This window comes from Pseudophryne corroboree, chromosome 6 (assembly GCF_028390025.1).
Source record: "Pseudophryne corroboree isolate aPseCor3 chromosome 6, aPseCor3.hap2, whole genome shotgun sequence".
NCBI lineage: Eukaryota > Metazoa > Chordata > Amphibia > Anura > Myobatrachidae > Pseudophryne > Pseudophryne corroboree.
In genome coordinates this window covers 663,582,677-663,609,249 of record NC_086449.1, presented here as the reverse complement: position 1 = coordinate 663,609,249, position 26,573 = coordinate 663,582,677, and the positions used below count along the sequence as shown (strand labels likewise).

Here is a 26,573-nt window from a genome sequence, read left to right as displayed (position 1 = left end):
AAACATGAGACGCGCCGGGATAGGGAGGAAGGGGACCCCGCTGACAGCTGATGTCCACAGACACGCCCCCCTCCTGATAGACAGAGCAAGTAGTGCTGACTGCTGCATTGTATGTACAGTCACCACCAGACCTATATGGGTGTGGTATGGAAGGTAGACAGTAACTAGGTCGACAGTGTCTAGGTCGACCACTATTGGTCAACAGTAACTAGGTCGACAGGGTCTCTAGGTCGACAGGTCAACATGTTTTTTATGCTTTTTAGGTGTCGCAATAACGGGGATCACTTTAGATAGGAGTATGGGCGTGATATATCATTTGAATACCGCCCATAGGGTGCGCGAGAACAGGACTTTCATACATGCGTTGGGGGGTGGGGGGGCACCAAATGACTGCCTTGCTCCTTTCCCTTGACGACTCTGGTGGTCAAATCCTGCTGCAGGCTTCCTCTCTATGGACCTGGTCTTTACAGCTCTCCAGGACTAGTACTTGCTATGCCACCGTTTCTTGGTTTCTCTCTGTACACCTGCCATAATCACCACTCTCCACATAGCACTAAGCCTGTCTACATCTTGCAGCCCATGTAAATGTTTCCTGGATTTCTACATATCTCAGCATATGCAGCCAAATCATTCTTACTGGCTTTCTCTAATTCTCATATTTCTTTTCTCTGCTTATTTGTAATACCAGCTATTAATCTTGGGCACTTTGACAACACCTACCAACCATCCTGATTTTGGTTGGACAGTCCTGTTTTTGGGACACTGTCTAACTGTTCTGCAGATTACAGGGATAGGCTGCGAAGGCACACTGCAGAGCACTAGTTCCACTGAGGGCGGCACAGCAAATCAGTAAGCAGTGGGCATACCCCCACCATGATGTGTAATGGGGGTGTGGCACACAATAGTGGGGTGACATTCGACCACGCTCCATTTTCTTGAGTCCTTATTTCCCCCTGCCAAATGTTGGGAAGTATAGTTTGATTGCTTAGAGCCTTCTCCAACTCACTCCCTACTAATATTAGCTCTCCCATTCTACTGTGCATAAAAGACTCCTGGCCTATTATCAGTGGTGTCACTGGGGCCAGTGACATATGGTGTGCTAAATAGCCTCCTGTGTGCTCAAAAAAGGGGTGCGGCCTCATACGCCTATTTTCAGCACTCCGCGGGCGTGCCCAGCATTCCCGGTAATGCTAGGCTTCCCTCAGAGGCTCGTCTGCCTGCACTGCTAGCCCCTCTTTAGTGACAGGAGCCCGGTACTGCCTTATAATGTCCCAGTGCTGCACCCGGCTCCATGTCACTACGTAGAGGAGCTTGCATTTTGGTGTCATCCCTCGGAGGATGACACCTGGGTGTAATCCGCACCACCCCAGAGACGTCTCTGCCTTTTATGGAACATTTATGATGTCTCCCACTACAACAAAGAGAAAACGATCATAGGCAGATCACAAATGTAGGGCTTCTAACGTACAAGCCCAATCTACAAAAATAGGATTTTGGTACTTACCAGGTAAATCCTTTTCTTTGAATCCATAGGGGGCACTGGAGTACTCTTGGGATATGGACGGCTTCCACAGGAAGTAGGCACTGAATAAATTAATTTTGAAACTACACCTCCCCTCCATATTCCTGAGTACCTCAGTGTTTTTTACTGAGCCGAACAGGAGCGATAGAGAGGTTGACAATGTAGAATTACATATAACATAACGGACAACAATAAAGTTGACACAACATTACTGACAACTAAACAGTTGACACCATAACTTGTTAATCTAAACCAGTCGGTGAAAATGTGTTACCATAAGATCTACTGAACCTACCCCAAACCAGGTAAACTGCTCTGGGTGGGCGTCCAGTGCCCCCTATGGATTCAAAGAAAAGGATTTGCCTGGTAAGTACCAAAATCCTATTTTCTTTTTCATCCACTAGGGGTCACTGGAGTACTCTTGGGACATACCAAAGTTTCCCCCGTGGGCGGGAGAGCCGTTTGGCACCTGTAACACTAGGCGGCCAAAGCTAGATGCTGATGCCGCCAACGTATCAAACTTGTAGAGGCGCACAAACATGTGCACCGAAGACCATGAAGCCGCCCGGCAAAGCTGTGTCGTAGAAGCTCCATGACTCGCTGCCCATGATGTTCCCACAGCCCGTGTGGAATGAGCTGTTACTGATGTAGGCGGCTGTAACCTAGCATGAAGGTAAGCCTGACGTATGGTCAGTTTAATCCAACTGGATAAGGTCTGCCTAGAAGCTGGCCAACTCATCTTGGCAGCATCATAGAGAGCAAACAACGTATCCGTCTTACGAACGGTCGACGTTCGGGATACATAAATGCGTAATGCGCGTACCACATTCAACCTACCAGAGTCTCCTGTAACACAGGAACTACTATTGGTTGATTGATGTGAAAAGATGACACTACCTTTGGTAGAAAAGCGGAATTCGTCCGGAGTTCCGCTCTGTCATCATGAAACACTAAATACGGTGGCTTGCACGACAAAGCACCCAAATCTGAAACACGCCTTGCTGACGCTAAGGCTAAAAGAAAAATTGTTTTCCCAATTGAGAAATTTAATATCCACTTGTTGTAAGGGTTCATAATAAAAAGACTGTAAGAAATCTAAAAACCAGATTCAAGTCTTATGGCGCAGTAGGTGGAGTGAATGGAGGCTGAACTCTGAGGACACCCTGCATAAAGGTGTGAACCGATGGCAATAGGGCCAATCTACTATGAAAATAAATGGACAACGCCGATATCTGCACTTTAAGTGTGGATAAACTCAGACCTCCATCTAACCCCATCTGTAGAAATAACAAAAGACGGGATAACTTAAAAGATGATGTCGGAAACTTCTGAGCTTCACACCAACCTACATAGGCACGCCAAATTCTGTAATAATGAGCTGCCGTAACCGGCTTCCTAGCTCGTAACATGGTTGGTATAACCGATTCTGGAATGCCCTCTCTTCTTAAGAGGGCTGTCTCAACAGCCACCCCGTCAAACGCGGCCGCGCTAAATCGGGGTAAAGGAACGGACCCTGCTGTAACAGGTCAGAACGCAGTGAGAGCGGCCAAAGACCGACTGCGAGTAGACCGCGGAGATCCGAGAACCAAGCTCTCCGAGGCAAAGAAGCGCCACTAGTATAACTGTGACGGACTCTCCTTTGATCTGTTTTAGCCACAGAGGGAGCAGTGGAAACGGTGGAAACAGATACACGAGACTGTATGGCCACGTGATTGTGAGAGCATCCACCGCCACTGCCTTTGGATCTCTCGTTCTGGACACGACCTGGGGCGTTTGATGATTGTGGCGAGATGCCATCAGGTCCAACTGCGGGTAACTCCATTTCTGGACCAGCATGTGAAATACTTCTGGATTTAATGCCCATTCTCCTGGATGAAAATTCAGACGGCTGAGATAATCCGCCTCCCAGTTGTCCACTCCCGGAATGACTACTGCCGACAATATCATTTGGTGATACTCGGCCCAATAGAGGATTCAAGCTACTTCCCGCATTGCCATACGGCTTTTCATTCCTTCTTGTTTGTTGATGTATGCGACCGCCGTCGCATTGTCTGACTGCACCTGAACAGCCTGAGCCTGCAGCCTGTGCACTGCTTGTCGTAGGGCACTGTAAATTGCCCGGAGTTCCAGGACATTTATAGACAGCAATCTTTCGTGAACCGCCCAGAGACCCTGAAGCAGATAATTTTGAACTACAGCTCCCCAACCTCTGAGACTCGCGTCCGCCGTGAGAATTATCCAATTCCAGGCACCGAACCGTTTCTCTGCGGTTAGATTCTGTACTTTGAGCCACCAGAGTAGAGACACTCTGGCCCTTGAAGACAACCTCACCCTGCGGTAAATCTGCAGATGCGAGCCCGACCACTGTGCGAGCACATCCAATTGAAAAGGACGTGAGTGAAGTCCTCCGAACTGAAGCGATTCGAAAGCCGCCACTATTATGTCTAATAGGCGAATGCACAAATGAACCGAGACAGTGCGTGGCTTGAGCACTAATTGTACCAGATGACGAATGACCTGTACTTTCTGTTCGGGTAGGTAAATTCTTTGATTTACCGTATCGAGAATCATGCCTAGGAATTGAAGTCGTTGAGACGGAATCATTCAGGAATTTGCGTAGACAATGGTAGGAAATCAGATTTCCCCCCCCACTTGGTCTGCGATCTATCTCGTTTGGAATCCGACTCCGCCTGTTAGGAACGTAGCCAAAGTGGACGTTATGCGCCACTAGCGAAGCTGAAAACGCAAGAACCAACTGCCAACGTCCAAAGAAGCTGTAGGTAGCAAGAAGTGTAAGGTGGTCTTTATTTAGGGCAAACCTGAACTGGAGTGCCCTGCCCCTACAGCCTTGTTACCTCAAAACCCTTACCAAAGCAGGGCGAAGCAACAGCCCTACTGCTGTGTAGGGTACACTCCGATAGGTAGTAAAACACCCAATAATTGTAATTGTCTCTCATTGGAAATCGTTCAGCCTTCGCTGAGAACCTGACGTACTGGCCTGGTGCTATGAGGGCTGGCGGTAAATCGACCGCAACAATCTAACTGAAACAGTAAAAAATATTTTTATTTTTTTTTTCCCCTCAGGCAGTACATGCCCCCGCATTCCCCAAAAAGAGGACCGGTAAGGGTCTGTCTGTGCAGTTTTTACGCAGAGTACTAACCACTATACGATCACGACAACTTAAACGAGCCAGGTAGGAGACGAACCTACAATCTTGTTATCTGTAGACAGATGCGTTATACATTGCGCCACTGGCCCAGATTCGTATTTGTCTGACACACTGTGTGACCGACTTTGCAGCGAAGCTGCTTGTTTGACTATGCATTAGACTTAGTGATCATGTACTCCAACCAGTAAGTACACCACGGAAGTAACGTGTGTATTAACCTGCATTACCGTGCATGTGGTTACCAGCAATAGTGAATCTTCCTGTAGAGTCATGCTGTACAAAAACAATTAATAAATTAAACTCCTAACAACACCCCGCTCCTCCAGATGCTAAGTGTTGTAGAGCAGCAACCTCCGGGAAAGAACCAGGAAGTAACGTTAAAAGAAAATGGTGTCCTACCATGTTTTTATTTTTTTTAACACCTGTTAAACCAGGATCTGAACCAGTGTCCATGCAATCACAATGTTCACTGTGGCCGGAAAGCCTAACCACTTAGCTACAGAGCCACCTGTAAAAACAATAAGCAAAGCTGCTGCAGATGAGGCCTGAACTCACCATGTTTGCCGTGCTCAACAGATACTGTTTAATAAGCACTGTGTGCTGACCAATTAGTCTTGCTTACTGCAAAATAGATTTTTAATGTCAGCATATTATATATATATATATATATATATATATATACACACATATATCTACACATACATACAACAATGTATATTCACACATACTCAGACCTTAATAAATATATATTCCATATATGCATACATACACATATATATTATATACCCATACACAAATATCCAGATATATCCTGATACAGAGGTATAATACATTTTTTAGAAGTCTGAAACTAAATGTGACCTCACACAGGCTTAAAACCTGAGATGACTGCTGCTTAACCACAGCTTAGTTAATGGGCCCTATCTAGTGGCCGGCGCCGGGAGCGCGCTCTTGGGAGCAGCCTCTGGAGAGCTATCCTGACTGTTAAACCTATGGTAGGTTTATATTGATAGTGTAAGCCCCAACTGAGCTATTTTTAACAGTTTGAACTAGCATGTATTAGTATGCAATCTAGTTGGATCACCAGTTTCCCCCAGATGGCAAAACACTATGCAACATTGCTTAGCTTCCAAGTTCAGATGAGTTTGGGCGTATCCAGAGTGGTGTGGCTGTAGATTAAAAATACCTACAGCACCTTGTACTCCCAGGTGGCTAATCAGGCCCAACACTGCTTAGCTTCCAAAATCAGATGAGATTGGGCGTATCCAGTGTGGTGTGGCCAAGTGAATTAAGCCAAAGCTGCTGCAGGTGAGACCTGAACTCATAATGCTTTGCAGTGCTCCACAGATACTGTTTTATAATCACCATGTGCTGACCAATTGATATAACATATCTTACTTTACAACAGTGAACAAAGCCAGTATTTGGCTACCACAGCCACGATTCAGATTTGCAGTCTTTAGGATCATTATAAACAGTTTATGAAATAAATAATTAGTAAGTGTATACCCATGTTTTAGACATGGCAGGGAAACTGCTTATTAGTAATTGCTGGTGTCTTACTAATGCAGACAGACAATACAAAAAAAAACAAAGACAGACAACTTGCACGACTCAGTAAATAGCACTAAGGTGTCTCTATAAATATATATCTGGCCAAGTGCAGTGCACGCCAGCAATAAGCCTGATCCCAAATTCCCCTTAACACCCCTGCGCCTTCAATGGAGGAGAGATGTAACACAGGAAATTCTGGAAATACAACAGGAAAACAACAGGAAGCATGGTTAATATGTCCCCATGCTCACAGTATAACACAAAGTGCCGACTTATAATTATGTAGGCAGATTTAATAAACATCTTATGTTGCACTCAAACCTGCACATGTAACTTGTATCCTGTTTTAACAAAGACTTCATAGCCTATTGTAATACATATGCAGCGCTGCTGTATTCCCTTTATCAATAAGAGTTGAATCATGATCTTTTATCCAGTGACCCTGACATTTCTGTGTGCAGGGAACATCACTGTGGCAGCAAAGTTACTCATGGAGCGGCCTATGCATAAAACCATGTGGCTGACGCAGCTCAGAGCGGCGGGGGACCACACACACACACAGTATCCCACACAGTGGGGCGGCAGCGTGAGCTGACCGCCCCGTTCAACATACCTGGACCCTGTGGTGAGGGCTATGACGAGGCTTCTCTGTAAGTTCCGTCCAGCCTTTACTGCAGGTTTTAGTCCTGCACGTGGTAGTGAGGGAGCTCTTTTTAGAGAGGTCCGACACCCACAGCTGCTAAAGCAGCCTTCACTATCCCGGACCCACGCCTATTGGAAGGGGGGAAGGGATGTGGTAAATCGTTGAAAAAAGAAAAAACTTAGAAAAAATTCCAATGAAATGTGGACCTCTGTGGCAGCAAAGCCACTAGCCTACTAACTGTGTCGAGCACAGAAAAAACACTGAGGTACTCAGGAATATGGAGGGGAGGTGTAGTTTCAAAATTAATTTATTCAGTGCCTACTTCCTGTGGAAGCCGTCCATATCCCAAGAGCACTCCAGTGACCCCTAGTGGATGAAAAAGAAATAAAAACTCTTAAAGATTTAAAGGACAAGGGGCCCATCTATCAACGAGTGATAAACACATTGTGGATGATAAAACTTGCTAAATGGTGCTCCAGCCAATCAGCTCCCAACTGTTATTTTTCAAACACATGGCAGTTTGAATCTGATTGGCTGTTACACCATTTATCATATGCAACGAGTTTTATCACTCGCTCATAAAGAAGCCCATAACTAGCTAAACAATGTAAGCTTGTGAGTTACCTCTTGGTCTGTCTATTAATCCCCAGTCTCACTTTTTACATTTTTGTTCAGCATTGTAAAGCACAAGGGAATACTGTATGTTAGCACTATAAAACGTTAATGAAATAAATATCTCAAACAGCACAGTAGGTTGCCAATAATGGCTAGAGAATTGGTAACCCCATGCAAGACATCAGTACGCCACAGCAACAAGAAGTTTCCTTTAAAAATCATATCTTCAAATGCTGGAAGAATTGACAAACTAGAGAATCATTACAGCCATATTAAAACTTCAACTGCTCGTCCTGCCAGAGCGCAATAAAGGTCCGACCTCCTCAGATTTCCTACAACTGTCCTGTCTGCTCTACTTAACCCTTGAGGCTTTGAAGGATATGGGGGTATATGTATTAAGCCTTGGAGAGAGACAAAGTAGACAGAAATAAAGTACCAACCAACTAGCTCCTAACTGTCATTTTTCAAACACAGCCCATGACATGGCAGTTAGAAGCTGACTGGCTGACACTTTTTCTCGTCCACTTTATCTCTAAGGGGGGTATTCAATTAGCCGCGATAACGGACTTTTTTCGTGGAAAAAACAGACTTTTCCTGCGAATAACTATTACAGCCTATTCAATTAGCTGGGAAAATGTATCAGTAAAATTTCACTTCACCTACTCTGAGTAGGTGAGAAATTGTGAAAAATCCCTATTGTAAGGTAAAAATGTTTGGATTTGGTTCAGAACCCCTGGGAAAAAAAACCTTAATTAGGTATGTTGAAGTTTTTAATTATTTTTAATTGCCCAATAATGACATGTCATTTTTGGGGTGAAAAAGTGCAAAGTGATGGAATTTGGGGTTCAGGGTATGGGACAGGTATATTGGGGTGCTTTATGAGCGGGACAAGTATTTTTGGCCTTGCAGGTGGGAGTAGTAGGTCTGTTTCCACTTTTTTTTTTTTAAAGAACCCTAAAATAACCCAAATATATACAGTTCTTATACCCATTTTCATGTACCCCAAAATTAATGAAAGCATTTATTTTGCACTAAAAGCTTGCTTTCTATAATTTTTTTTATTTAAAAATATGCATATAACAGCCATTTCACACAATTTAATTCCCTAAAAACACTTTAATGTGATCTCTAATACACATCTCTTCTGTTATTCTATGTTAGTTTAGCATTTTTGGGGGCACAGGCTGACTTCCACATTTTCACCTACACTTTTCACTGCAAGAATTTTCATGTGAAACTCGTTTAAAATTGAATATGTGGAAAACCGGGAGTGCGCATACCAGCGAAAAGCCGTTTTCACTGTAATATTTGTCTGACTGCCGAAACAAAGATTCATGCGAAAAATTTGCGGATAATTTAATATTACCCCAAGGCTTAGTACATAGACCCCAAAGTACCAACCAACCAACCAACCAACCAACCAACTCCTGTCACTTTTCAAACCCAGCCTGTACATGGCAGTTAGAGGCCGATTGGTTGGTACTTTTACTCTGTCCACTTTATCTCTCTTCAAGACTTGATAAATCTGGGCCTAAATATTTGACATATACCCTACCAAACTGATTGAGCAGCTTCCACTGTGTGTGCATTTGCAAAACGCATTGTATGGGATCAGCATTTGGAAGGCATAATGGTTCCTGTAATGCTACTTGGAGATCCCAGGGGTGACTTCTAGGTACAGTAAGTGAGCCCTCACTTTGTATATTTTTTTGTATGGGCCTTTATCATGAGGCCTTACAATAGATAATTACATGGCCCTAAGTGAGCACTTGTATCATGCATGTAGGGACTGCCGATAATCAGAGAAGCCTGGAAGGGGCTCGGCGGCTTACCATGTATTTGCAGATATATGCAATATATACGTTATGGTAAGAACTTACCGTTGATAACGTGATTTCTCTTATGTCCACAGGTATCCACAGGATAACATTGGGATATTGTCGAGCGACAGCGAAAATGGCACCAACACAGTCACAAGCTTTCTGGCCTCCCAGGATGCATTGGGGCCTTCACCATATAGTCCCGCCCACTGACTCAGTCAGATCAGTTCTTTCCACAGCGATTTTAGGCAGAGACCTGTTTAGGCGATAAGAACACACATGCACACCCTTCCATACAAGAAGGTAGAGGTTTTAGTGATTGTCTAGATCCTCAAATCAGATGCGTCAGGGTGGGATCCCTCTGGATACCTGTGGACATAAGAGAAATCACGTTATCAACGGTAAGTTCTTACCATAACGTTCATTTCTCTGGCTGGGTCCACAGGATTATCCACAGGATAACATTGGGATTCCCAAAGCCATTTTAGTGGTGGGGACGCTCCTGATTGCACAGGAGGACCTTTCGCCCGAAGTCTGCGTCATGAGAGGCAAAAGTATCCAAGGCATAATGTCTAATGAATGTGTTTATGGAAGACCATGTGGCTGCCCTACATATCTGTTCTGCTGAAGCACCCTGTTGTGCTGCCCAAGAAGGACCTACCTTACGTGTAGAGTGTGCAGAGACATTAGCCGGAATAGGGAGATCTGCATGAGAATAAGCTTCTGATATTACCATTCGGAGCCATCTCGCCAGCGTCTGTTTGCTAGCAGGCCATCCTCTACTATGGAATCCGTAGAGGATGAAGAGAGAATTTGTTTTCCTGATGGCACTAGTACGATCTATGTAGATTCTTAAAGCCCGGACCACGTCCAGCGACGCTTCTCCCGCAGATAGTCCCGATACCTGAAAAGCTGGGACTACAATCTCTTCCTTCAGGTGAAACTTTGATACCACCTTTGGAAGATAGCTAGATCTCGTTCTGAGAACTGCTCTGTCTGGAAAAAAACTTAGGAAAGGAGACTTACATGATAATGCTCCTAAATCTGACACTCTTCTGGCTGACGCCATTGCCAGCAAAAAAAGAACTTTAACCGTTAACCACTTAAGATCTGCTCTCTCAAGTGGTTCAAACAAAGGACCCTGGAGAAATTTAAGAACTAAATTCAAATCCCAGGGAGCTGCAGGAGGAACAAATGGAGGTACTACTCCTTGAAAAAATGTACGTACATCCTGTAAATCAGCAATCTTCTGCTGAAACCATACAGTTAACGCTGAAACTTGAACCCTCAAGGGAGCAATTTTCAACCCTTTATCCAATCCTGCCTGAAGGAAATCCAAAATCCTAGCTACTTTAAAAGATCTCGGATTGAAATTTTTCCCAGTACACCAGTGAATATAGGCTTGCCATATTCTATGATACACACGGGCCGAAGAAGGCTTTCTTGCTCTAAGCATAGTTTGGATTACTTGTTTCGAAAAACTTTTAGCCTCTAAGATAGGTTTCAACAGCCACGCCGTCAAAGACAGGCGATCCAGATGACTGTAACAACAAGGACCCTGCATTAGCAGATCTGGACGTTGAGGGAGCAGTATCGGTGCTTCCATGGACATTCTCAACAGATCTGTGTACCAATGCCTTCTTGGCCAAGCTGGAGCTATTAGAATGATTGCTCCTTTTGCCTGTTTTATCTTTCTCACTACTCTGGGTAACCGAGATATTGGCGGGAACAGATACGCCAGCTGAAACCTTCATTCTACTGACAGTGCGTCTACAAGGACCGCTCCTGGGTCCCTTGTTCTCGATCCATACCTTGGAACTTTGTTGTTCAGACAAGACGCCATAAGGTCTATCTCTGGTAGACCCCATCTGTTCACCAGTGTCTGAAACACTTCTGGGTGTAGTGCCCATTCGGTTTCCTGAATGGTGTGCCGACTGAGAAAGTCCGCTTCCCAGTTTAGTACACCCGGGACAAATACTGCTGACAATGCCGGGAGATGGAGTTCTGCCCATTTTAGAATGGGAGTAACTTCCTCCATCAATCTCTTGCTGTGTGTTCCTCCTTGATGATTGAGGTATGCTTCTGCCGTCGCATTGTCTGAGCGGATCTGGACTGGTCTTCCTTGTAGATTGTCCCTTGCCTGAACCAGAGCCAAGAAAATGGCTCTTATTTCTAACAGATTTATTGGCAGGAGACTTTCCCTTGCGGTCCATTTTCCTTGGAACCATAGGCTTCCGAGTACCGCTCCCCAGCCCTGCAGGCTGGCATCTGTTGTCAGGACTTGCCACTCCTTTATCCAAAAGGGTCTCTCCTTGTTTAAATGGTCTGTCTGTAGCCACCACGCTAGAGACCTTTTTACATTTACTGGAATCTTTATCATCTGCTTCTTTATCGTCTGATGATTTCAATTCCATTTGGTCAGAATAAGATGCTGCAACGGTCTGGAGTGGAACTGCGCATATTGCACCATGTCGAAGGTTGATACCATCAGACCCAACGGTCGCATTGCTGCATGGACTGACATTGTTTGGGCTTGCAACACTTCCTGAGCCATGACCTGCACCTTGACTATCTTTTTCTCTGGTAAGAGAACCTTCTGTAGGTTTGAATCCAATATGGCTTCCAAATGAACCATCCGCTGTGACGGATTCAGGGAAGACTTTTCCCAATTTATGAGCCACCCGTGTCTCTGTAAACAAACTATCGTCTGTTGAAGATGGCTCAACAGTAAATCTTGCGACTGTGCTAAGATTAACAGGTCATCTAGGTATGGGAATATTCTTATCCCCTGTTTGCGCAGACAAGCTGCCATAACCACCATGATCTTGGTAAACACCCTGGGTGCTGTAGCTAGCCCGAAAGGCAGAGCTTGGAACTGGAAATGTTCCTGGAGGATGGCAAACCTGAGGTAACACTGATGCGACAGTGCTATAGGCACATGTAGGTAAACATCCCGTACATCCAGAGATGCCATGTAATCTCCTGGTTCCATAGCCAACATTATGGAGCGTAACGTCTCCATGTGGAACTTCGGGATCCATATATATTTGTTCAACATTTTCAGATTTAGAATTGGTCGATATGACCCATTTGGTGTCTGGATTAGAAATAGATTGGAGTAAAACCCCTGTCCCCTTTGTGATGGAGGTACTGGGACAATCACACCTGACTGCAGTAATTTTTGGACTGCTTCTTGCAGGGCATTGGCCTTCGACTCTATACGAGACGGGCTGGTGCAAAAAAATCTTTGAGGAGGCTGCCTCCTGAATGGGAACCCATACCCCTGAGATACTACCTTCTGCACCCAAGCATCTGCTGTTGACTGTTGCCATATGTGTGCAAAATGAAGAAGTCAGCCCCCAACCCTGGAATCCTCCAGGCGGAGACCCGTCTCTTCAGGCTGATGGTTTCTGTTCAGGTCTGGAAGATGGCTTTTTGCTAGCCCACTGCTTCCTACCCCTGGATTTAAACTGGGGTTGCTTAGGCTCCTCTTTAGCTTTCGCTTTGCTTTGCCAACGAAATGATCGAAATTTTAAACCCTTGGATTTAGGATTATAAGTAGCCGGAAATCTGACCTTTTTCGATTCAGCCTCTGATTCTAGGATATCCGATAAAGGTTTTCCAAATAATATATTACCTACAAAAGGCAATGCTTCCAATTCTTTCTTGGACTCCGCATCTGCCTTCCAGGTCCGTAGCCAAACTGCTCTGCGAGCGACTACTGTCAAGGCTGAAGCTTTAGAAGCAACTGTACCTACATCAATTGCTGCTTCTTCCAAATACTGGGCAGATTGTCTTAAACGGCAAAAACGATCCTCTTGCTCCCTAGTAGGAGAAGGGATGTCATTCTCTAGTTCCTCTATCCATTCGCCCATTGCCTTTGCTACCCAGGCCGAAGCCATAGCAGGTCTTACCACTGCTCCTACTAGAGAATTTTTTTTTTTCAAAAGGCTCTCTACCCTTCTGTCTGTGACATCATTCAATGAGGTAGATGACAGTGGTAAAGCAGATTTATGCACGTGTCGCAGAACATGTGCATCTACTTTTGGAGGAACTTCTCTTTTCGAACAATCCACAGCAGGAAATGGATAATAAGAAACCCATCTCTTAGGAATCCTATTTTTTTACTGGGCGCTGCCCAAGACTCATCCATCATTTCCGTCAGCTCATCTGACGCTGGGAATTCAGCTTTCGCTGATTTTGTTCGTTTAAATACACGTGCTTTAGCTTTTAACACTGTCTTGGCTGGCTCTTCCAACGAGAGAACAGCCTTCACAGCATTAATAAGTTCAGCTACATCTTCTGAACTAAAGCTCTGCGACTGATCATCATACGGAGTTGAATCTATTGTATCATCATCATCCGATGTATCATCTTGTGTAGTCTGCCACACAGACGTATCTGTCTTAGTCTTACCTGTCCCTTGGTTGCTTGTAGAGGCTACTGGAACCAAACCATAGGAAAGGATCTGCATATATGGGTTCATAGTGTACCCTAACCCCTGAGGTGGTGCTACCGGAGTTAACCTGTCCGCTATTGAAGACAGAGTCTTTGCGAGCATATTCCATGGTGGCTCTGTTGGTGGTTGAACCAACTCCTGTTTTTTACTTCGCTGAAAAGCGAAACAGTTTGCACACAAACCCTCATAAGTGACCAATTGATTCATATCAATTACCCCTGACTTACAAGATAAGCATGTTAGGGCTGTAGGAGTGCTTGATAAATTCTCCTCGTCACTTTTGCCGCTCACAGACATGGTATTAATCTGTTATTGACTACACAATTTTGTGACTGAAAATCACCCTATATGTCAATATATAGAGGTGAGATCAATCTGACCACAGTGCATCTGATTTGAGGGTCAGAACAGGACTGACATTACACAGAAAAGTCAGCACACATACTAGCAGTCAGTCACATGTTAAAGCATTAGACATTGCCATATGAGAATACAACCTCCATAACAACTTATACATAAGTAGGAAAATTGTACTTCTGATTTAAACTAGTTCTTTTTTCAACATAGCATGCAGAAAACACAGTAATATACAGGATTCATATGCAATAGGTACTAAAAATTAACAATGCATACTAAGAAGTAGAGAGAATTTTTAGTACTGTATACCCTGCCTCCGTAGAGCGGGATACAGGGAGACTCACCACACTTCCATATCCAAGCAAATACGCTCGTAAGACGCTGAGTGGATTCAGACGCTACTGATGTACACTACCGCTCTTGATAACTGATAACGGACACGGACGCTCACCAACGGACACGGACGCTGAGCGACTTCCACGTGTATGCAGACGCTAAGGCCTGCGACTCGGTCTGGGCGGGTTTATCTCCAGTGTACACAACCGCAGCGTCTAAGCAGCGACCGAATACCCTCGTGGTAGCGTCTGAGCCGGAAGTGTGGTCATTCAGTTCATGAAACGAGAAACCCGCTGGAACTGGCCATGAACTCGGAGGAGGGACGGCCAGGAGACCGTCTGAATCCCCCTGTTGACTTAAACTCCCTGGATCGCGGCCTCTGCCTAGTCCTGGCGCCTATGATACCCGGAGCGTTGCACTGTCGCACTCTAGATGTTCGGCGCATCAACACACTGTTTGTAGTCTCCACCAAATCAGTGTAGCTGTGTCCTGACCCCTCTAGTAAGAGGAAGCCCATAGACTCACCGTCTCCCCATGCTCCGGCCACAGCCTGGTTACGTCTGCTGGACCTGCTAGAACATCCGACACAGACGCCCGTCGAGACAGCACTGATACCCGAAGGTAAGCGTTGTTGCGACCCGGTGGGGAGTTGTTGGAGCGACTCTTTCTAGTATGCGTTTAAGACGCTGTTAAGAGCAGTCGCTCAAAAAAACAATATAGTAAGTCTATAAAAATAAAATAATAAAAAGCTTGAGGCTGCTTCCACAGCAGCCCTGCGACCATGCGGCTTCCTGCCGCACCAAGCAAAAAACTGATCTGACTGAGTCAGTGGGCGGAACTATATGGTGAAGGCCCCAATGCATCCTGGGAGGCCAGAAAGCTTGTGACCGTGTTGGTGCCATTTTCGCTGTCGCTCTACAATATCCCAATGTTATCCTGTGGATAATCCTGTGGACCCAGCCAGAGAAAAATATCTTTGAATTTCTATTATCATATAGTTCTCAAGTATTATTACAAGTGCTATTTAGTGTGCAGGGGATACCTGGGCGGAAAAAGCACCCCCTTTCCCCCATTCTGCTTGTTGAGACCCCTCCCTTTCATGCACCTGATAAGTGCTGTCCAAACTGATTGAGCAGCTTCCACTGTGTGTGCACTCTCTCTCTCTCTCCAAGGCTTAAAGATTACTCTATGGAGGAGGCAGTCAACTGACCGCCGGACAGGATCCCGGTGGTCAATATACCGACGCCGGAATCCCGACACCATCTGCAATATCGGCGGTCGGAGTGCTGACTGCCGGCTGTTTTCTCCCACTTGGGTGGTGGTCCACGCCAACACCCGAGGGGGATCCCGAAGTGTGGAGAGCATAGCGAGGCCATTAGGGGACACGCTGCGCTCGCCGCCAGGATTCCGGCTGTCGGGATACCGAGCTCAGTCTCCTGACCACCGGGATCTCATACTGATTCCCTCTACGGAAGTCACCATAGCCAGTAAGGCAATGTCTCTAGTCACAGCCCACATGGGCTAGATACATATTTGTTTTACTCTATATTGAGCAATGTTATACTACTTTCATATGTATTCTTTCTTTTCTATGTTAAACAGTCAGATAGAATTTGCCAATGTTTAGCCATGTACTTTGGGTTTCCATCTGACATTTTCACAGGCTATTATATAATTGTTTTTTTCTTGTGTTTTGTTTTTTTATATATACATTTTGACTCTTAATTGTACAGAATGTAATGTAACTGCTATACCATTATTAAAAAAAAATTCAAAATATGCAAAATAATTTTTTTTCAAAATATGCAAAATAAACACAATTCCTGTGATTAGAGCTGCGCTCTCAAAAATTTGTCCCAAGAATGTGAGAGCTTAAATCAGGACATGGCACTCGAGGGGCGTGTCCACATCACAGTGGGATGCTCACATCATGGAGGTGTGTCTTGCACTTTCAAATCAGTGGGCTTTCCCAACTCTTTCTTCCCATCATAAAAACAAAATCTATTAAATGCTGCATAAACAAGTCATTAAACAGTGGGAAACATACTGTACTGTACCTCCCAACTGTACCTGATACAGAACGGCAGGGCAGTCCCCCCCAACCAAGGCTATCCTGCCTAAAGTTGCATGTTTGGAAAGTATGATGCAAGTTTATATTGTACAAGTACAGCAATGAATCATTATTGTTTACCTTTCCTTGTGCACACATTGTTCCATCCAATGGAGGACCTTTCTTTGTTTTACAGAAGTACGGATTGTCAGGATGGCTACACCATAGTTGCTTGCAGGGGTCAAAAGTTCGAAACTATGAATATATTACAAAATATACTCCAGTTACATTAAGAAAATGTTAGTACTTTCTATGATACATTTCAAATCTGCTAAATAGAAAATGAATACATTTTTTTGGTGTAATATTGCTTTAGGTGTTGCTAGTGCTGTACTCCAACCATACCATACAGCAGAATGAATTAACCATTGCAATCCACAGTGGTGAAGCAATCGTGGAGCTGAAGGATGGTTTCAACAGAATTTTGCACATGTACGAAATGGCCTGTCCAGTTCAGTTCTTTCTATTCAAGAGTCTGGAAGGCCACTTTAAATTTATGATATTTTCAGTCGGTGATAAAACAAAAGTAGAGATACTATAAAAAATAAGTCTTAATACTTACAGCTGTACACATCATATAACCGATACCAAAATCGAAGCGGCATTGCTCATTCATAGAATAATGAATCCCTGGCAGCTGAGGAAGAGAAGGCCAGTCATGTGCAAATGGATCATCACGCAGGCAATCATATGAACTGTAATAAAAAGCAGTTACGTTCTTTGCGTGTAAAAATGCACAGTACAGTCATGTCTTAAAAAAATGAAATTATTTTATATAGCATTTCAGGAGTCTTAAACACTAAGGAAATAGTTCTACAAATTACACATTTACAAGGACAGTAAATAGCAGCTGCAATCTGAGCACAATTATGGCCAACTCTTTATCAGCCACTACAGTTCCAAAAAGTCCCCCAAAAAAACCACATGGAAATAACCGCTTCAAATCCTCTAAAATAATGATCCCAGCACTAACTTCTATCTATGTTTTTAAATAATTATTATTTGTAAAAAAAAAAGAAAATGGAATTATTCAGATATGTTTCAATCCTTTTTTTCTCTCTCTTTACTATCCAATTTAATTTCATATTTGCATATGATTAACTAAGTTAATATAGCCTCAACAATGCTATCTAGAGTCTAACACATCAGTAGTTTTAAGCAGGGACACCCAAAAAGGGGGTATTGTCATTGCTACGACTGATATGCAGATTACCAACCTCTGCTTGGGTCCATATGTATGGGGTTGGTAGACAGGAGGTAAACTGTGCAATGGATCAGAATGTAGCATAATAGAGTAACGTAAACCGTAATGGGTCAGAACTAGATGGGCAATTCAGTACCAGGAGACAAGCAGAGCCAGGTCAAAGGAATAGCTAAGATCAATACCAGTAACCACAAACAACTTTCACAGGGAACAGCCACTAGAGTTCAGCAAGACACCTAATACTCTGGCACAGAATAGTACTTAGACTGCCTTTACAGGGATGGAGTTTGAATTTGATGCAAAACGGATTGGACGCACCAGTAGTTTAAATTACAGGGGCATACCCGTGTGGGAGCTGCAGTCACCTGGAACACACACAGCCAACTGCAGCAGCCAGCGGAGATTAGCTGCCACTGCAGCCACCTGTAGCAGCCAAGGAGACAGGAGACACAAGCGGTCCTCGTAACATATGGGAGAGATGACTGCTGCAGCCATGGGACAACAGCGCCAGTAAGTGGGATCTGGCATGCTGTGATAGTTTCCCCAGATGATGCTCATTCATTGACTGAACATCTATTAAACACTAATCCAGGAACTACTGTACTTGATTTAAGTAAAGACGGGTCCACACCTGGCTGATGAATCGTCACAACTGGGTGGGCATTCAAATGTGCCCGCCCAGTTGAGATGTCAGTCACTGGCGGTCCTTGCAGCAAGTGTACTGGCGGTTGGCAGACTGCCCGTACACACAGCCAGATGCGTTGATACTATATATCTGGAAATATATCGTCCATCGGCTGTGCTGCACAGCAGGAGCAATAGGTCTGAACATCAAAATTCACAGACATATCAGGGTGTACACACCCACCAAAGGGCTCGTGATATATCGGCCGCTGCACGAACTGCTGATATATTTCTGCCACTATGTGCCCAGGTTAAGAGACAGCACTCTGCCTTGGAGAGCGATAAAGTACCAACTAACTGTCTCTTAACTGACGTTTTTTAAACTAAGGGGCAGATGTATTAAGCCTAGAGAGTGATAAAGTGGAAGGTGATATCGCACCAGCCAGTCAGCTCCTAACTGTCAAGCTACAGGCTGGGTTTGAAAAATGACAGCTAGGAGCTGAGCGGCGTTTGCATTTTCACCTTCCACTTTTTCACTTCTCCAGGCTTAATACATCTGCCCTAAGGGCTCTATGTACTAAGCCTTGGAGAGATATAAGGTGAAGACAGGTAAAGTGCTAGACAACCAGCTCCTGTCATTTTTAAAACACAGCCTGTGACATGGCAATTAGGAGCTGGTTCTTTATCTCTCTCCACTTTATCTCTGGTTCTTTATCTCTCTCCACTTTATCTCTTTCCTGATGTGGCTTTTCTGATGTGGCTAATATCTGATGTTTAATTGTCAAGTAACCATCCAGGACAACGCAAGATTCCGCACATGATCAGTGTTTTGTAGTTCTGAACCCCATAGGGAAAGTCCAGTTGGTTGGCTATGCTGCAGTATTGTCCTATGATGTTGAGGTCCTATAATAAGGACCTCTGTTTTATCAGGATTCAGTTGCAGCCAACTGGCACTCATCCACTCCCAGAGCTCAGCTAGACAGCCATTTAGGGTTGTCACTGGGTTCTCAGGATCCGGAGCACAGGATAAACACAGATATAAAATAGAAAAGTACAAGTATATATGAAGAAACATGGATGCTAGTGGCATTCAGACAGCAGAGTTACTCTAGAAGCACCTTGAGTCCTATTATTATTAGTTGCACATTATCTCATCTCTATATCCAACCTGACGTTTTTTCTTCTTTTTACAAATATAAAGTATTGGATTATTTCTGAACAATGTTGATAAATGAGTCAGAAGCACTAATGACTGAATTCACAAGAAAAATAAAGCTGTCTTTGGCCTTACTGAAATTCCATTTCCATTCAGCTACTGGACCCACAGAGCTTAACTGTTTCGATATCTGTTCAGGTGCCCATTGAGCACAACTGTTATAGCTGTTCACATCTCTATTTGGCTGTTGGATCCAGAGAGAACAACTAGCAGCATCATGCATCTCGTGTCAAAGCTGCACAAGCTACAGTACAAAATCTACCCCAGCCAGGTGGACAGTAATTTCACCTCCACTTCCTCAATTGCCCTGCACAAGTTGGATCAATTGTTCCACTCCACCCTCTCATTACCTAACCAAGCTAATCCCCATTCATCCACATCTCTCATATCATTCCATCATGCATCTACTCAATTTACTCTTTCTTTTCCCATCAGCACACTTATCTTCACTTAACTGCATTTATTTTTCCTCCAGTAATATATTGTCTTTTACAGCATTTATTTTCCTCCAATATTATATTACCTTTTACAGCATTTATTTTTCCTCCAATATTATATTACCTTTTCACTATTTCCCTCCTTACTGGTCTGCACTCATGTACCGCTTTGTTTAATTCTCCCACCACATTCATGGGCCTAAATAAGTGAAAACTATCCTTACACCAACAAATCATCTTTGCATATTCTCGGCTTGCTGGCTATATCTCACTCAAGCCTTAGCTCCATGCAATCCCCGCTATCTGCTTATTCAACCCCAAAACTTTCCATTCACCTTGTATTTTTAATCCTTTACCACTACTGCCCTTTTTCTGTGCAATTTGGAACACCTGCTCAAGTTGAAACAAATTCATAGGGTGTGGATCATAGGGTTGACAGCAACTAGGTTGACAGTGACTAGCTCGACACCTGAAATAGGTCGACCCAGCCATTAAATCGACAAGGTCGACATGAACTTATAAAAAAAAAAAAAGTTTTCATCGTAAAGTGACTGGGAACCTCAATTAGTGCACCATATCCCCTTGCTCCGCTACTGCTGCCCTCGGCACAGGTTACTATTCCCAATCATAGTCCACGTGGATCGTAAAGTATGAAAAAGTTCAAAAAAATGAAGGAGAAAAATTGTGAAAAACTCATGTCGACCTTTTCATGTGTCGACCTTTGCCATGTCGACCTAATGCATGTCGACATAAGTGCTGTCAACCTATGGACCGGATACCAATTAATATCCATCCATTATATTTCAATTTAAAATCCCACAACTTCCTTGTCCTTACTGGCATACAGTACTAGTCTCACATCTTTTATGGGGGACTCCCTCTGCTACACTCCAAGATCTGAAAACAAGGTAGTGCAGTAGGGTTTCTTTCTCAAAGCTACACATTTGGGGGTAAATTTACTAAGATGGGAGTTCTATTTAAGATGGGATGTTGCCAATAGCAACCAATCAGATTTCAGGTATTATCTTGTAGAAGGTGCTAGATAAATGAGAAGTAGAATCTGATTGGTTGCCATGGGCAACATCCCATCTTAAATAGAACTCCCATCTTAGTAAATTTACCCCTTGGAGTCATACCCCCAGAACTCCCCTTTCACTTCCTTTGAAGTACTTTGAAGTCCAAATTATTGGTCTGATTCTGAGGCGGTTGGATCTCTCTGCATGGATGCAAATGGTGAGTTTTTGCGTACAGCAGGCTGCTTGGTTTGATACAATCATCATCGTCCATGCATACCTTCACTAATCCTACAGTATACTAGGTGCAAAAGATCCAACAAAATGGCACATTTACGCTGCAGCACAACTCTATATAGATGCATAAAAGTGAATGAGCAAAACAGAACCTTTGTAGCGCTAGTGTCTCAAACTTGAGGTAATACTCATTCCTTGGCACGTTCACACTTCAGCTCGATAAAAGGAAATTAGTAGAAATAGTGAAGTACAGTTATAAGCAATTTAATCACACAACTATACACACAATGAAAAAAATGATAAAAGAAATAAAATGAATACAATTTCTGGGCATGAAATGCAAAATAAATATCCACTTTAGGTCAGTTTAGATAGCATTTACCGGAGGTAGTGTGAACTGTGTCATAAACAACAGTTCTGAAAGCGTCTGATAAAGTGTCATCCGGAGAGACCACAGCAAATAGCGGACTTTGCTGCCTTCAGGTACTGCTTCACACTGACTCCAATGGCGGTTCGGTTTAGGTCCAATGCGTTTCTAACCTTCTGGGGTCTTTTTCAAGGTCCTTAGGTGCTGTATATTCAAAGACCCCAGAAAGGGTAGAAACGCATTGGACCTAAACCGAACCGCCATTGGAGTCAGTGTGAAGCAGTACCTGAAGGCAGCAAAGTCAGCTATTTGCTGTGGTGTTTCAGGATGACACTTTATCAGGCGCTTTCAGAACTGTTGTTTATGACACAGTTCACACTACCTCTGGTAAATGCTATCTAAACTGACCTAAAGCGGATATTTGTTGTGCATTTCATGCCCTGAAATTTTATTCATTTTATGTCGTATCATTTTTTTCATTGTCTGTATAGTTGTGTGATTAAATTGCTTATAACTGTACTTCACTATTTCTACTCATTTCCTTTTATCGAGCTGAACTGTGAACGTGCCAAGGAATGAGTATTACCTCAGGTTTGAGACACTAGCACTACAAAAGTTCTATTTTGCTCATTCACTTTTATACATTCATGTAGGTGAAGGTGTGAGGGTACCTTCTTGCTTTACATTGAGCCTAGTGTAGCAGCTACCACTTGCACACATACTAGAATACACCTTTTTTTGTACAACTCTATATAGATGGTCTAGACCACAATTCCAATATCACGCTTATATGAGAAAACCATTTTACAGCCCAGTTATGCCATGTGGAAATACCACTGAACTGCATATGACTCTGTATCATGTGTAGTTTGATACACATGGTTCCAAAGCAGCTAGAGATGCTCAAAGTGTGTGTCTCAGTGCCTGCTCATTCCGATGCAAGGGACTGTATGGGCATTAACATATTATCACAGTAACAATACTGAGAATCAGCCACATAACTACTGGGATCAGTAACAAGCTGCAAGAATCTTTACAGCATAAACAGGTCTTGCTCCATCTTAATTTCGAAAGTAATTTTTAAATGAAATACTTAAATGACTCACTTTAAATAACGGTTCAGCTCTTGCTGGCTACATCGAGACCAATGAAAACGATGAAATGAAGCTTGTACAAGCGGAGCCATAATGCTTCCCATTCTGACTTCATCTTCACACCTGTTTCCTTGCCCATCGTGTTCCATTCCTAAACTAGAACATATAATTAAAGAAATCTTACTGTAAATGAGGATAACATTTTCCCATACACTGCTATCACATCATAAAATAAACCAAATAGTCTCTGCTAAATTACACTATTGCACATTTAACACAATTACCCAAAATATATAAATGTCAAAATGGAATAGTACCTGACATAACACCTAGCCATCTTTCAACCTTTTCACTTGCACGTGTGCATGTCCATTTTATACTTCAAGTAGCTGAAGTAACCGGCATTGTCTGTGTTTAAATCTTCAAGTTATCAATGAGTTGGATGTAACTGTCAACATTTAAAAAAAAATAAAAAATTACCAGCTCTTCCAACACACCCATGAGGTGGCTGCCCAGTGTCTGATTAGGGAAGGGGGGGGGGGGGGAGAGGGGGGAGGGGGGGGGGGGGGCAGGGTGTCGCCAGTAGCCCAGCTTTCCTTTCTGTTCAGTTTTATAAACACCTTTCCATTGCGAGATGGTTTTAAAGTTTTCCTTCTGTTATCACTGTTGCTATTTCAAGGCTTTTGGGTACACAATATTTTGTCTTCCCACTTCCATTTCTGTCACTTATTTTACCTAATTTATTTATGGTTATTTCAGTCAGTTATTTCAGATCATTGAATTATGTTTTTTTCTGTCAACTATTACAGTTCATTCAAGTTTTCATCCAAATCCATTCAGTGGAAGGCCCAGAACAGTCTCCCTGTGTCAAAGTTCTATCTGTCGTACACCAAAAGAAAGTTGGACCAGGACCTCAATCTTTTAGTATGTCTTCTTGGACCCAATGTTATCACTCTGAAGTTTTTATCCAAACCCATTCCAGTGGAAGGCTCAGAACAGGCTCCACAGGTCAAAGTTCTGTCCAGCGTACACCAACTGGGACCCTAATTCCCCTAAAACCTTGCCAGGATCCAACTGGACCACCTCGCAGCTTTATTCCAATTGGTGAGTGGTGTCCGAGTGAATAACTGGACAGACAAAAAACTGACCAATGAATTTTAAATATAAGATTAATCAAACACTGATCAGTAGCACCTTATCAGCTTTGCACCCAATCTATAACAGAAGCAGACATGGGTGCCTGCTTTTGACCCCAGTCTTTGCCCTGGTTATTAAAACATTGGCAATATTAAACAGAAATTCACCAGATAGCCACAAGGTTGAGGTGGGGGGATCCGGTCAGGATCCCGGTTGTCAGGATACTGGCAGTCAGAATACAGATGCCGGAATCCCGACACTATTCGACATCCAGAATAGGTTCAACATCCCGATGCCGGAATCCCTACAGGGGGAAGGGTCAGGTTTAGGCTGCGGGGGGGGGGGGGTTAGGTTTAGGCACCACTGCTGACGGTTATGCTGCGAGAGGGTAGGGAGTTAGGTTTAGGCTGCTGGGGAAGGATTAGGCTGCGGACCTGGGGGTTAGGTGTAAGCTGCAGGTAGGGGGGGTTAGGGTGAGGCACCCACCCGGTAGGGTTAGGGTTAGGCTGCAGGGAGAGGGTCAGGTATAAACTGCAGGGAAGTTGGTGTTAGGTTTAGGCACCATCGCCGAGGGTTAGGCTGCGTGGGGGAAGGGGGGAGGGTTAGCTTTAGGCTGTGAAGAGAGAGGGTTAGGGGACCAGGGGGGAAAGGTAAGCTTTACCTGTCAGGATTACAATCTTCAGGATGCTGTGCTCGGTATTCTGACCATTGGCAACCCAAATGCCAGCAAATCATACCCAACCCGAGGTGGGTGAGCATTTATTAGGATTTCTTTTTTAATTTTAATTTAATTTTAACAGGCAGATATCAGTGATACTAACAATTTTATAGTTACATAACAGAAGCTGAGCATATCTTCAGGACACATTCAGGACTGTTCCCTTCCCTCAGAACTCTATTTTTCTGATTCTTCAAAGTGTTGCATTGTCGTATATTGCTCCCATCGGTAAATACTTTCCAAGATATGACCCTAAATGAGAGTCTCAGCATGTTGAGTTGACAGCATGCTCTTATCCTGAGGACTGAGGGTCACCAAAACTAGTACCAGGTAGTTGACTGGACCCAGAACAGGAGCGACGTCTTACCCCACCAGTGGTCTTCACCAGGGAACCCCACTAGGGGATTGGGGCTTCGCTGCACCTGGTGGGCTGGTCGCGGCCCCTTATCTGGGTTACCTGGAGCTAGCACTAAAAGGGAATGGAGCTGTGAGAAGTTAGCGGAGTACTGCCGAATAGTATACAAGGCAGTTAATGAATGAACCTTCAGCAATGGTCTGAGAATATCGGACTTGCACCAGCGGTCTGAGAATATTGGGCTTGCACTGGCGGTCGAAGAATATCAGACTTGCAGCGGTGGTCGAAGAACATCAGACTTGCAACGGCGGTCGATGAAAATTGGATTTGCATCAGTGGTCTGAGAATATCGAACTTGCACCGGCGGTTGAAGAATATAAGACTTGCACCAATGGTCGGAGAATATTGGACTTGCACTGACGGTCTGAGTATATTGAACTTGCACTGGCGGTCTGAGAATATCGGACTTGCACCGGTGGTCTGGCAATATTGGACTTGCATCGATGGTCTGGCAATATTGGACTTGCACTGATGGGTAACCATTGAGTGTTGAGAACTCAGAGAAATACAAGAACTATGGTACCGAGTGGAAACTCTCAGGAGCGCAGCTACAAATCTCACACACACAACTGTGTGACTTATGGCACTGAACACCTGAACACTGAGAAGGAGGAAGGATTAAACCCCTTGGTGACACAGGATTGGCTGGGAGTCAGAGTCAGAGACTGGTCAGCTGACACAAAGCAAGATGGCATTGTCTATGCTGCTGGGCTGGCAGGAGCATTGCACACAAAGGACTCCGCCCTAACCACTGAGACTACTCGGCAATGTGAACAGCATGCTGCCGGACTGCCAAAGCACGCCAGACCCTTACAAGCGGTCTGACAGGAAGAATACGGGGACTGACTTTAGCAGCATCCCCTAGGGCCGTGACGTTTTTTTACACAATATATAAATGTTAACCTGGATTTCCAGAGCCATCATGAACAGGAATGAGAGATTATGTCCTGGGAAAAGCTCTGGGATGGAAATGCCACTAACTCCATATCTACCTGACTTAAGGAAACTGCATATACTTTACAATTGGTGGTACTGTAACCCTAACAGACACTCTAAAATGTTTCTAACAGCTATCCCCAATAGTTGGCTGGACTGTGGTCAGTAGGAATTAAATATATTTTGTGGAGCTACACACCTCAGAAGAGAATCATTTGATTATGAACTTGTAAATTATTTTAATTAGTGACCTAAAAACTGTAATATAATTAAAAAAAATTGATATACTGATATAGTCATAAGACCTGAGCCGGAGTGCCCTTAGTGCTTTCTCACTCTTGAGTCTGATCGCCAAACTCTTAGGGGAGTACTGCCAGCAATCCTTGATTTCAGTGTCTTATGCACAATCATATTAACTAACATTTAACCAGGTCAGAAATCTCTATTATTTTTTCTAGAGGTGCAAATAAATGACATTAACTACTGCTGTGGAGTTTATTCCTATTGCTAAAAGCACTGGATGAAAATTACTTGCCAAGGACATAATGAGTTGGCATGGACATATCCCAAGTTTCCATGGTTCAGTGAC

The 26,573-nt window shown here is 43.8% G+C and overlaps 1 protein-coding gene across 1 annotated transcript in view; it reads right to left on the bottom strand.

The window, feature by feature from the left end:
* LOC134933200 (A disintegrin and metalloproteinase with thrombospondin motifs 2-like) overlaps positions 1 to 26,573 on the bottom strand; it is a 968,191-nt gene that overhangs the window by 336,228 nt on the left and 605,390 nt on the right. Inside the window, exons 8-10 of the mRNA XM_063928241.1 lie at positions 22,791 to 22,934; positions 17,149 to 17,281; positions 16,668 to 16,781 (exon numbers count right to left, since the gene is read on the bottom strand). Coding sequence (XP_063784311.1) covers positions 16,668 to 16,781; positions 17,149 to 17,281; positions 22,791 to 22,934 — 391 coding nt within the window. The remainder of the gene's footprint in view (positions 1 to 16,667; positions 16,782 to 17,148; positions 17,282 to 22,790; positions 22,935 to 26,573) is intronic.